This window comes from Vulpes lagopus, chromosome 10 (assembly GCF_018345385.1).
Source record: "Vulpes lagopus strain Blue_001 chromosome 10, ASM1834538v1, whole genome shotgun sequence".
Taxonomy (NCBI): domain Eukaryota; kingdom Metazoa; phylum Chordata; class Mammalia; order Carnivora; family Canidae; genus Vulpes; species Vulpes lagopus.
The window spans coordinates 25,695,340-25,708,614 of record NC_054833.1 but is presented as its reverse complement, the minus strand read 5'-3'; the positions used below and the strand labels follow the sequence as shown (position 1 = coordinate 25,708,614).

The window sequence follows — 13,275 nt, the reverse complement described above, 5'->3', positions numbered from 1 at the left end:
CATTGGGCTCCCGGTGCATGGAGTCTGCTTCTCCCTCTGCCTATGTCTCTGCCTCTCTCTCTCTGTGTGTGTGACTATCATAAATAAATAAAAACTAAAAAAAGAAAAGGAAATTCAAGGAACCCAGAACAACTTTAATAAACTTGAAACCTAAAAAAATTAGAGACTTCACAAGCTACAATAATTTAAAAAAAATATGGTACTGGCATAAGAATAGCACATACATCAGTGAAAGAGAATGAGAATCAAGAAATAAACTTACATTTATGGTCAATTGAATTTCAAAAAAAGAAAGAAAGAAAAGCCAATACAATATAGTGGAGAAAGAATAATCTTTTGACAAATGGTGCTGGGACAAATGTAGAAATAAATCTTCATGACCTTGGGTTAGGCAATGATTTCTTAGATAGGACACCAAATGTAGCAGCAACAAAAGTAAAAATAGATTGAACTTCAAAAGTTTAAAAACACTTGTGCTTCAAGTGACACTATCAAGAAAACAGCCCAAAGAATGGAAGAAAATATTTACAAATCATATATCTGATATAGGAGTGGTATAAGAACTTACAGAGAACACTAACGGTAAAAAGATAATGCAACTAAAACATGGACAAATAACCTGAATAGATATCTCTTCAAGTAAGATAGAAAAATGGCCAATAAGCACTGGAAAAGACATTCAACATCATTAGTCATTAGGGATATGTAAATCAAAACCAAAACACTGAGATAACAGTTTCTACCCCTGAAGACAGCTAAAATCAAGGGACAAGCATATGAAAAGTATTAAAAGGAAAAAAAAAAAAAAAAAAAAGAAAAGTATTAAAAGGGACGTAGAGAGATACTAGAATCCTCATTCCTTGCTAATGAGACAATAAAATGATGCAATCTCTTTGGAACAAAGTTTGGCAATTCCTTAAAACTTTTTTTTTCACTTTGATATCATTTATATAAAGTTTAAAACCATATGCGCACACACTGCATACGGATATGCAGTCAGAATAAACACAAAGAAAATTCATAGGAATGGTAAAGCAATAATTTTAGAATGATATCTACTTTGTATTTATGACATTTTGTTTCTTAAGCTAAATGGTGGGTATAGTATGTTTATTACAATATTCTCTATACATTTTTATATTGAAGGTGAATTCCTTAAAGGCAAGATACAGTTGATTCTTACTTTTTTTAAATCCAATCTGATCATCTCTACCTTTTAATTGGGGTATTTAGTCTATTTATATTTACTGTGATTATGATATGGTAGAGTTTTTAATCCCCCAGCTTGCTCTTTGTTTTTTGGGTTATTTATTTATTTTTTTATTGGAGTTCAATTTGCCAACATATAGCATAACCCCCAGTGAGCAATTTCTGAAAACTTAAACACAGAATTATCATATGACCCAGCAATTCTACAGGTAGATTTATATCCAAGAGAAATGAAAACTACTCCAAAATTGGTGCACAAAGAATCATAGTACTCCTAACATCCAAAAAGCTGAAATAATCCAAATGCCCATCAATTGATGAATGGATTTTTTAAATGTGGTGTACCTATACAACAGAAGATTATTCAGCCATAAAAATGAATAAAGTATTGATGCCTACAACAACCATGGGTGCTCCTTGAAAATATTATGCTAAGAAGCCAGTAAAAAAGACCAAATATTTATTCCATTTATATGAAATGTCCAGAATAGGCAAATCCATGCAGACAGAAGGTAGCTTTGTGGTTGCTATGGGGTTTCTTTTCAGGATGATGAAAATGTTCTATAATTAGAAATATTTGCACGACTCTGTGAATACACTAAAAATCAATGAACTCTATACTTTAAAAGGACAAATTTATTATCTATGAAACGGATTCACTCACACATTGCCAGAGCAACTGTAATATTCTACAGCCACTGTAAGAAAAAGTTTATTATAAAACTAAACATTCAGGGGTGCCTGGCTGGTTGTCTTTAGGGCATGCAGCTCTTGATCTCAGGGTTGCAAGTCTGAGCCTCACACTGGGTGCAGAGATTACTTAAAATTTTTTTTTAAATAAATAAACATCCAATTATCTTAGGACATAGCAATTGCATTATTGGGCATCTATCTTAGAAAAAAGAAAACCTATGGGCATTTGGGTGGCACAGTCGGTTAAGCAGCTGCCTTCAGCTCAGGTCATAATCTCAGGGCCTGGGACTGAGCCCCACATTGGGCTCCCTGCTCAGCAGGGAGTCTGCTTTTACCTCTCCCTCTGCCGCTCACTCCCCCTGCTTGTGCTCTCTCATTTGTACTCTCTCTCTCTAAAAAAGCAATAAAATCTTTTTTTAAAATAAAGAAAAAAGAAAACCTATGTTCCAAAAAAATCTGCACAAGTGTTCATAGCAACTTTATTACAATAGCCAAGACTGGACACAGGCCAAATGTCCGTCAACAGGCAAAATGTTGGCCAAACTGTAGTACATCATTCCATGGACTACTACTCAGCAATAAAAATGAACAAACTACTGATACATACAATTTGCATTAATCTCCAGAGTGTTATACTGAGAAAAGAAAAAAGAAAAAAAGGATCCAAAAAGATTATAAACCATACAAGTCCATCTTTGTAACATTTCTGAAATGGTGCAGTGTTTAAAATGGTGAACAGATTAGCCACTGTCAGTGGTTAGTGGTGGAAGTTACTGGAAGGGACAGGATATGACTGATTATTAAAAGGATCCTTGCACAAATGGAACTGTTCAGTATCTCTAGTGGTGGTGGATACAGGACCCTATACATTTGTAAAAATGTACAGAACTAAACACGCACAAGTCTAGGGAAATCTGTGTAAGATGACTGGATTGTATTAATGTCTATATATCAGTGGTGATGTACTACAGTTTTGCAAAATGTTACTACTGGAGCAAACGAGGTAAAGGACATAGGAATTCCCTATTACTCCTTACAACTGTATTCTATAGTTAACCTCAATTTTAAAAAGTAATTGCCTCTCAGGGACAGAATTAAGTACAAGAAAGAATATGGCAAGGATTGATGATTTTCATGAGAAACTTCTTTGTACTATTTTATCTTATTTGTAAATGCTTACATAAGCATATTATTAATAGTATTAAAAAAAGAATGAACACCTTTCTCCCTTAAATAAGATGTATATATAAATAAAGTACTTGACATAGAGAACATCTTTGATAAACGTTAGCTCTCTTTCCCTTCCATTTTAAGGATAACGTAGACTAAGATGTCAATACTAAGTAGTCTAATTCTGAAAAGTGAAACTAGTAAGTCATTCAATGAGATTATCAAGGGCTAAAATCATAACCATAAGGTATTTCTACCAAGATAACTATAAGAGAATCTCTCCCCATCACTGAACAACTTTAAAACTAAGCTCCCTCTTCCTACTCCTTCTTTAGCAAGCTGAAAGAAGTAATTCCAGGGAAATCTAAAAGCAAAGCAGTGGAGGATGTACAATAGGTCTGTCCTCATATAAAAATCCTTTCATTATCATAGTGTTTTATTATCTGCTTTCATTACCACTAACATTGAGTGCTACATCATTTCGCGCATTCTCATTATTTAACCCTCACAGTAATGCTAAAAGATATGGGTATTATTCCTACTTTACAGACAAAAAAAAACTACAACTTAGAAATGTTAGGTATATTGCCCTAGTCAGAGAGCTGGTAAGCAACATGTCAAGATTTTCCTCGTGTAGGTCTAATTCCAGAAATAACGATTCTAGCTACCGACCCCGCATTATCTCATTTTGACAAAAGTGCTTGATGTTAACTATAATGTGCACCTTCTACATAAAGAAGGTATGACTGGCTGAGTTTCTGACTGGGTATCTGTGAATTCTCTGAGTCTCTGGGAATTCACTGGGACTCTCTTAAGTCTCACGCCCATTCATTTTATCAGTCACTGGCCTGGTCCCAATCACGATGTCTCCCCTACATTCTGCACTCTACGGCCAACGACTCCAGCATTGCCTTTCAAGCATTAAGACTCCTTCCCTGCTACAAATTCACTTTACCAACCATCAATCCATAGGGCTAATGACCCCAAAATGAGAACTTCCTTCCTGTTTTATTACATGTCCTCGGGCAACGCTGGTAAACACTCTTAATCATTCCCTTGCTCTCTACTCACACCCTCTTACATACACACATACACACAATCACATACATACATCAATTCCGTACCCACAGTTCCCTTTACCCCTCCATGTTGCTGTCATAGTTCAAGTCATCACATCTTTCCGAGTTCCCCTTCCCTATGGTCTCAGAAGAAAAATGTTCCTATTCTCCAAAATTAATCCCTTTCTGTAACAGAAATGAATCTTTCTAGTAAAGGGTCCTTATTTTATCTATTGGTTCCATCCCTCCTGCTTCAAAGAAGCAAAATGTTTTCCCTTCTTGAAAAACACTTTTCACTTGAAATGTAGTCCTGTGTATTCTTCCATTCAAACTGCATTTAATTAATTAAATTGCATTTAATTTATACCTACCATCATACCCTTGCCATTATGCAAGAAGCACCAGAAATAAAGCAAGTTTTCTGATGATAACCCAAAAGACTAAGGAAGGAGGGTGTCATTAGGAAGATACAATTTCCCTTTACTCCCTTTTAGGGTCTTGCCAAGATAGTTCTTCCTCCAGTAGGTAAGTGTGGAGAGAACAGAAAGAGCTATAATTCAGTCTGAGGAGGCAAAGGAACTGTGAGTAAAGGGGAAGATCAGGAAATCTCAAAAGGTAATTTAGCAAATGGGAGAGAAAGGGAGTAATTGTGGTCATTTGTTGGTATTTAGCAAGGAAAGGGAACACAAAGCATAAAGGAAAAAAGAACTTGAAGGGACAGTCAGGGGCCTAAGGCAGGAGGGAGGAAAGAACTAAAATACTCCTAGCCTTTGAGCAACTGCCTGCCCCAATCTCTCCCCTGGGCTGAAGTTTCACATACCTGTACATCCTAATACCAGGTAAGAATCAATGAATTTTCCTCAACCTTCTATTTTTCAGAGGTTCAACTTCTGAGTCACCATTAATTCTCCCCTCTTCATCCTTCAATTTCCAGGTGCCTAAATCTCATCTTCCTCTAATAATTTATCATCTAAGTCCTCTCCCAATACAATTCCCGATTCTACCACTGTAGTCCATGATCTTACCAACTTTAACCTTAAGAGTCCAGAAAGATCTACATAACTTGTCCAAAATCACAAAATTAGTTGCTTGCAGAGCTGAGGCTGGCCCCCAAGTCTTCTGACTAAGGTATTTCCCTATGTTTCTTCAGAGTTAGAACACCCGCAAATCTTGTGAATTAGTACCGCTTCCATTCATTCAACAGGTAATTATTGGGAACTTAATATGTACAAGTGATTATGGCAGATGCTCGCGGGGGACACCGGGTGAAGACATCATCTGAAAACGTCTACATCACAAGGATAGGTTCAAGTAAACCTAGTAAGACCTGAAGCTATACGAATGATAAAGACAAAGTTCCACAGGAATGCAGAATAAAGTTTATTTACAATTGGGACAGAGTGAAGGTGAGATTGGGGGTGGATCTCGACAGATGACTAAGGCTCCAATCAGCAGAAATGAAAGAAACAGCATCACTCCAAGCCAAGAACACGAGCGAATACCAAGAGGCAAGAAAGTACAGTGAGCACAGTCACTTGCTTTACCTAGAGGATAAATCATGAACAAAGTTGTAAAGTCAAGGAGTAAGGGACGGCCACACCGCGGAAGCCACGAATCACAGGTTACGGGAACCTGAACGAAAGCAAGGTCTCGTTATTTTCTATACATTGAACACAAATAAAAAATAAATTTATAAAAAAAAAAGAAAAAAGAAAAGAAAGCAAGGTCTCCAAGTGACTACCTGGGCACAGAACCTGGCTTCTTCGCCGAATTGCTTTGTGACCTTGGGCAAACTACTTAACCTCTTTGTTGTTTTGAGGCAATTCACTAAAAAAGCAACAGATCACTAATGCAATTATTTAAAAACGAGGGGGGCGGGGGGGGGGGGTCAGGGTGTGACCCCAGGGTCCTGGGAGGGAGTCCCACAGCCGGCTCCCTGCAGGAAGCGTTCTTCTCCCTCTGCCGGGGTCTCTGCCTCTTTGTGTCTCTCATAACTAAATAAGTAAAATCTTATTTAAAAAAAAAGAAAAAGAAAAAAGAAAAACTGGTAAGTTCTTGAAAACTGATAGAATGAAGAGAGCAGAATGGAGTCTCAAGCCAAAAACCAAGATTTCTAAGTCAGGGTATAACGGGAACGCTGACAGGAACTCTCGGTGGCCCAGGCGCCGACTCCGCGGCCACCCACCTTGGGGAACGCCACCGGGTCACAGAAGCAGCCGCCCGTGTTCACGAAGCTCCCTCGTTCCAAACCCTGCATAAGCTACACAGCTGACCCCCGAGTGACCTGCTTCCTCCTTCCGGCGCCCCAATTCCCACTCTGACGCCCCCAAACCGCATCCCCCCGACCCCAGGCTCGCTCCACCTCAGGGCGGCCCTCGGGAGTGCGTGGGCCCTGAGCTACACACTTCGCACGGGCGCTCCGCGGCCCCGCCCCCCGCCCCGCCCCCGGAGCCGCTCGGGCCGCGCCGCTAGCGGCAGACCCGGCCCGCGCCCCGCCGCCACCGCGGCTCCCAGCTCCCCGCAGCCCGCCGGCCGCCGGGGAACACGCGGACAGGGCCAGGGCCCCGCGGCGGCTCACCCCTCACCTTGCGGCCGCCGGGCATCTCCACACGCGCCGCCGCCGCCGCCGCGCGCCCACCGCCCCACAGCCGCGCCCCCGCCGAGGCGCCGGAAGGCTGCGCGCGTCCCCGGGCTCTCGCCGCGCCGCGCGCTGCCATTGGCCAGCGCTCGGCAGGGGGCGGGGCTCTCCGGAAGCGCCGTCCTCCCAGCGCGGGGCGCCACGCGTGCGCTGCGATTGGAGGACGCTCGGGGCGGGGCGGGGCTTCCCGGCCACCGCGCGACGCGCTGCCTCCGGCTGTGCAGTGAGCATGCGCGGTGGCCGCCTCCTCCGAGCGTGGAACCGGCTGCGCTGCGGCTGCGAGACGGCCCTCGCGGGGGCGCGGGGGCGCGGGGGCGCGGGGGCGCGGGGGGCGCGGGGGGCGGCGGCGTGGGCCTGGGGCGCTGCTACAGGCGGACCTCCAGGTCGGGGGATGCTGGGCGCGGGGGTGGCTGGGAGGGTGGCCTGGGCCTGGGGCGCTGCTGCGGTCCGACCTCCAGGTGGGGGGCTGCTGGGCGCCGGGGGCGGTGGTGTGGGCCTGGGGCACTGCTGCAGGCGGACCTCCAGGTGGGGGGGCTGCTGGGCGCGGGGCGGGCTGGGGGGGCGGCGTGGGCCTGGGGCGCTGCTGCGGACCGATCTCCAGGTGGGGGGGCTGCTGGGCGCGGGGGTGCTGGGGGGGCGGCGTGGGCCTGGGGCGCTGCTGCGGTCCGACCTCCAGGTGGGGGGGCTGCTGGGCGCGGGGGTGCTGGGGGGGCGGCGTGGGCCTGGGGCGCTGCTGCGGACCGATCTCCAGGTGGGGGGGCTGCTCGGCGCGGGGGGCGCTGGGGCGCTGCTGCGGTCCGACCTCCAGGTGGGAGGGCTGCTGGGCGCGGGGGGGGCTGGGGGGCGGCGTGGGCCTGGGGCGCTGCTACGGACCGATCTCCAGGTGGGGGGGCTGCTGGGGTCAGCCTCCAAGTGCTGGTCTTTAAAGCTCTAACGTGGTCTGTTCTAAGCAATGCCTGACCTTCAGGAAACCTCGGGCTCCTGGGGGCAATGACACCGGCAGTTAAAGGTACTGCAGATGGGAGTTACAGGTAATGAGCAGAGCCAGAGGAGATCCACAGAGGCCCAGAACAGCTTAAATCCCCTTATAAAGGGAGGATTTTGGCAGCAAACCGTCAGACTCTTCAGACCTGGCCCCCCTACCTCTGACCACTTCAGAAAGGCGACTGTCACCAGATTGATCCAACAGCCCAGATCCCTCAGCTCCTGCACGGAGGAGGCCCCTCCCCACTGCAAGCGCGATCACAGGGTGAAAGTATCCTTGGGTTTGGAATCCTGAACCTGCTTTATAATTGTGATTTAACTTTGATTTATGATTGAATAACGCTGACACTGGAAAGACGCAACTCCTAGGTGTGCACCTTCGCCTCCAACGCTTGATCTCAGCCCAGGTCTTAATCTCAGGGTGGTGAGTTCAACCCCAAGGTTGGGCTCCAGGCTGGGCATGGAGCCTACTTAAAAACAACAAACAAAAAAACCTTGAAGTAGCCTACACATTCAGTAACCAATACTTAAGGAATGGTCCTAGCTGCTGAAACCAGAAGAAAGGAATGTTCTTTCTCCATCTAAGGAAGTAGGGGTGGAGGTAAAGTTAGGTATCCAGAGCAGAAATTCTCAAATTTGGGAGACGTTAAAACCAGCAAAAGGATTTGTTATAACAGGAATCACTAATTTCAGATTCTGTAGGTCTAAGGTCGTGCCAGAGAGCTTGTATTTCTGACAAGTTCCCAGATAATATTTGATGGGGAGAACAAAGGTAAAAGAAACAGAAAAAAAATTAGACTTCTTACAACTTATATCCATTGAGAAGTACTTGATACCAGGCAGTGTGACCTTCCTCAAGGAGCTTTAACTCCCTTCATGTTAATACTTTGCTAGAGGTGAAGGCAACCTTAGCTTCACATTAGCCTCACCTCCAGGATCCTCTAAGTCTTCTAACCTAAAAATCCCTTTGGAAACTTCCTTTATCTCTACCCTCCGCCCAAGATACATGTTAGCAATCATCCTCCAAGCATATCCCCACTGTTTAGAAACAGTTTTAGGACTAAGGTTTTCCTGGACAATAGAGTAAATGACCTTTTCCTAACAACAGCTAGCCCCTCAAGGTGCTGGAAACCTTGTTTCCAAATTCCACAGATATTTACCCTTTCCCTAACTCTCTCCTTGAAAGTATATAATCAGCCACTCCTCACAACCCCTGTGCAGTTCTTTGTCCCCACGGGTCCTGTCCCTGTGCTTTAATAAAATGGTCTCTGCACCAAAGACATCTCAAGAATTCTTTCTTCACTCTTCACTTCTGAACCCCAACATTTTCACATCAATATTGTTGGTGCTGGTCCTGTAACTCCCTTGGAGAACTAGAGGTAACTGCCATTTCTTAGATCCCACAAGTGTCTCAGCACTTGAGAAGTAAATAGAACACAAAATACAAGGGGAAGAGCTGGGACTGAGTAGAAACAGAATTAGATCGCAAGGTCTATGTAGGAATATACTGTAATAAGTGTTGAAATAAAAAAAAAATTGTAGAAAACTAAAACTATAATTTAAGCAAGTTGGGAAAGTGTCCGCCTGGGGAAGAGAAAAGGATTCTTCGTCGTACCCTCAAAAGTATAGTGGAAGTAGAGTTTGGTCTTGTTTGAATTTATCCATTTGCCATTGTTGCCTCAATTAGGCCTTACGACACAGTTTGACCTTTCTTTTTTTTTAAGATTTTATTTATTTATTCATGAGAGACACAGAGGCAGAGACATAGGCAGAGGGAGAAGCAGGCTCCCTGCGGGGAGCCCCATGTGGGGCTTGGTCCCAGGACCCCGGGATCACACCCTGAGCCAAAGTCAGATGCTCAATCACTGAGCCACCCAGGTACCCCCAGTTTGACAATCTTACTGTGTCTTTGCTTTGACTCTCAATTTTATATTTCCAAAGGACCTCTCCATGCTGCTCAGCCATAGCCCCATTGCACTACCTGTCATTGCCACCTGAATGAGAAGTTCTTCAACCTAAATTTTTCTCATCCCCAAATAAGATAATTATCCATCTCAGTAGTGGCAGTGACATCCACCCAATAGCTCATGCTCGTGCTGAAACCTGGGATTTTCATGAACACTTGTCTCATCCAAATCCAGCCCGTCCCACCTCCCAGTTGTAAATTTCTCACTTATCCGCTCCTCTGCTGCCGAAACCGTATTCCAAGCTTCTAAATTCTTTTACCCAAACTACTCAGTAGCTTCTGACTGGTATCCATGAATCCACTCTTGCCCCCAACTTCCACATACATTGACTCCATTCTCCAAATAAACATTCCAGCGATGTCTATGCTGTCCCTGTTAGTCTTCCTTTCAGTTGCCAAGTGTACCCTGGGGCCTCAGTGTCTATGGATTTGCTACTCCATTTGCCTGAAAGGCTTTGGCCTCCTGCCATGCAGAACTATTGAAAATTATTGACCTTGGAAGATAGGTACATAGAGATTTATTTATTCCTCATACTTTTCACACATTTGAAAATAATTTTTAAAATTCTAAACTGAGATTTTTTAAAAACCAAAAAAAAGGAAAACCGAAAAAACCCAGAATTTGATATTAATTTCTCTAAACTCCCAAAGCTGAACCTCCCTGTTCATTTTTACAGACCCTACACTCCTTTGAAGATGTTATAATAATCATAATTAAACAGTTATAATAATATTACCTGGCTCACCTCTGCTCTGTAAGGTTACTGACATATTCCCAGCACTTAGCACAATCTTCCAAATATGAACCACTAACATTTTTGCTATAAATGAATATTAATAATTTCTAATAATTTGCTTGAAGTCTCACAACTACAAAGAGTTTAGAATTAGAACTCCTATGAGACACTGAGGTCTGTGTTTTCTCCACTCTGTCATTCGTAACATAATTGTGAGGAATTCTCAATTGAACAGAGATCCAGCAAAAGTGAGTTAATTATCCATAAGAAAGATAAATGTGAGCTGGAATACATTTTTGAATACCCCTCTCCGCCCGCCCCCCCCCCCCGTCTTGTCAACAAATATTCGATGCCAAAATAAAAAACAAGTGGAAAACTTTTCTCTTAACTCCTTTCTCATCAAACTTTCTTTTTGTTTTTAAAGATCGTATTAATTTATTCATAAGAGACACAGGGAGAGGGAGAAGTGGGTTCCCTGCAGGGAGCCCAGTGGGAGACTCCATCCCAGGACCCTGGGATTAAGGCAAACAAATGCTCAATCACTGAGGCGTCCAGGGGCCCCTCTCATTGTGAATTAAATGACTAGGGTGGGTTGGGTTTCAAAGAAAAAGCTACATACACCCTCCTCATTGCCCAAAACCCAAATAGTTTCTAGAGGAACGACTTTGAAGTAGTTGGATAAAGTATGGTCAAGTGGTGACTAGAGTTAGGGTTGGGTCCAGAGCTTGGACATTCCTATCGGCTGGCATTGGGCCAACCTCTCAGCAGTGTTGAGTTGAGGGCAAGGTTAAGAGTGAGGCTCAGGTGCAGGGGGTCCTGAAATTGGGACTGGTCTCATGGGCCCTTCAGGTAGTTCAAGCTCTATCTATCTGCCGCTTTCCCAAACGGCACCATATCAATCGGTGGGTGGCGGAGATTTCTGGTGTCACTCCTGTGTCCTCAATGCCTCAGGAATTAGAACCAAGCCCTGGGGCTGGTTGGGGTTAAACTAGGGTTAAAGTCCTGGAGCATGGAAGGTCCTATCTGCCTCCATGGTGGAGACTTCCCCAGAAGGCTGAGTTTAGGGTGAGGCTCAGGCTCCCAGGCGCTGGATATTGGCCTGGGCTCCGGGAGCCCTTCGACTATCTGGTCTCCTGCTATCAGCCCCTCATACAAATGGCACTTTTTCCACCTGGAGGGTTGGCCGACCCTTTGTTGTCGTTCACTAGGCCCCCATCCTTGGACGTTTGGAGCCAGGCCTTGGGGCATGGTTGGGGCAGAACCCAAATCAGGGTTAGGTTTAGGGCCAGGAGCTCAGAAGGTCCAACCTGCCTGCCTGGTGGAGACCTCCCGGGAGGCGTGATTTGAGATCAAGGCTCAGCGAGAGGCTCAGGCTCGGAGCTGCTGTGCTGGGGGCCGGGGGAAGTGCTGACTGGGCTTCGGAGGCCCTTCTGTTTCTCAGGCTGTAGTCATCTGCTGGAATCCCAAATCACACAATTTTATCTGGATGCTTGTTTGAGCTTTCTGGCGTCAGCCCCGTGTCTTCAATCCCTTGGAATTGGGAGCCAAGCAAGGGCCTGGGTCGGGACAGCACCCACGGGGCGTTGCCCTCTTAGCGCTCCAAGCTCCTACTACTCGTAGCGGTGGGTCTGTGCGCCCGTGGGTCGGTCCGAAGGCAGCTCGCGGTGAGGTTCGCGAACTGCGGGACACCTCGGTCACCAACACTCCCAAAGCGCTTGCGCCCCGGGTTCCTCCCGGGCTCTGTCCGAGTGTGGCTGGACTCAGGCGCCAGCCCCGGGGGGTCTTGTCGCCGCCGCGGGGGGTGGGGCTGGGGGTCCCCGTAGGAGCAGACGCGGTGGCCTCCCCGTGCCCAGTACCCGCGGCTCCCGCCGGGCCACCCTGAGAGATCCCGGGCCGCCTGCGGTCTCGGGGTCCCCGCGTCGTGGCGGCGCGAGGCCCGGGTGCGGACGCCTTGGGTCCTCCCGGCTGGGCGCCCCTTCCCCGCGCTGGGTGCAGCCCACGGGATGGAGCGGCGCCGCCCCCGCTGCACGCTCCCCCCTGCACGATCCCTGTCCCCCGCTGCACATTCCCCCCCCTGCAGCAGGTCCCCGCCCCCCCTGCACGATCCCTGTCCCCCGCTGCACATTCCCCCCCCTGCAGCAGGTCCTCGCCCCCCCTGCAAGATCCCTGTCCCCGGTGCACGCTCCCCCAGCTGCAGGATCCCCGACCGTGCTGCACATCCAGGCCCCCCGCTGCACGCCTCCCGGACTGCGGCACGCTCCCCTAAGGCACGCTCCTCCCCCTGCTCGCTCCCGCCCCCTGCACGTTCCCCCCAATGTACGCTCCTCCCCCTGCACGCTCCCGCCCCCTGCACGTTCCCCCCACCCGCTGCACGCTACCCCCCCCCGTGCACGCTACCCCCCCGTGCACGCTCCCCCAGCTGCAGGATCCCCGACCGTGCTGCACATCCAGGCCCCCCGCTGCACGCTCCCCCCCAATGCACGCTCCTCCCCCTGCACGCTCCCCCCCGTGCACGCTCCCCCCGGTGCACGCTCCCCCACACACGCACCGCCGCCCGGGGTGCTCGGGTCGTCGGGAGCAGCACCTGTGGGAAGGGCCCAGAGCCGAGGCCGAGCGCGCCGGGGAGGGGTGCGAGGGGGCGGAGGAGGCCGCGGGGCTGGGGGCGGCTGCGGGGGCGGTCCGGGGCCCCGCCCCCCGTCTCCCCGCGCGCGCCGGCCTCGCCCACCCCCACCCCACCCCACCCCGCCCCGCTCCGCTCCCTCTCCTCCGTCGCCTCTCCACCCTCCTCGCCCAGCGGGGCCCGGGGCGGCGAGAGCGGGG

At 47.9% G+C, this 13,275-nt stretch overlaps 2 protein-coding genes across 3 annotated transcripts in view; both read right to left on the bottom strand.

The window, feature by feature from the left end:
• The window catches only part of SPIDR (scaffold protein involved in DNA repair), a 436,460-nt gene extending 429,623 nt beyond the window's left edge, over positions 1 to 6,837 (bottom strand). For both annotated transcript variants that reach the window (XM_041770165.1, XM_041770164.1), the window contains exon 1: positions 6,716 to 6,837. In XM_041770165.1, the coding sequence (XP_041626099.1) occupies positions 6,716 to 6,733 (18 nt within the window). In that variant the 5' untranslated portion in view covers positions 6,734 to 6,837. The remainder of the gene's footprint in view (positions 1 to 6,715) is intronic.
• Positions 6,838 to 7,133: 296 nt separating this feature from the next.
• Positions 7,134 to 12,580, bottom strand: LOC121500853 (basic proline-rich protein-like). The gene is made up of 2 exons (XM_041772968.1): positions 12,067 to 12,580; positions 7,134 to 7,780 (listed from the first exon to the last, which is right to left on the bottom strand). The coding sequence occupies exons 1-2, from the start codon at positions 12,578 to 12,580 to the stop codon at positions 7,134 to 7,136; spliced, it is 1,161 nt and encodes a 386-aa protein (XP_041628902.1).
• Between the last annotated feature and the right edge of the window lie 695 nt (positions 12,581 to 13,275).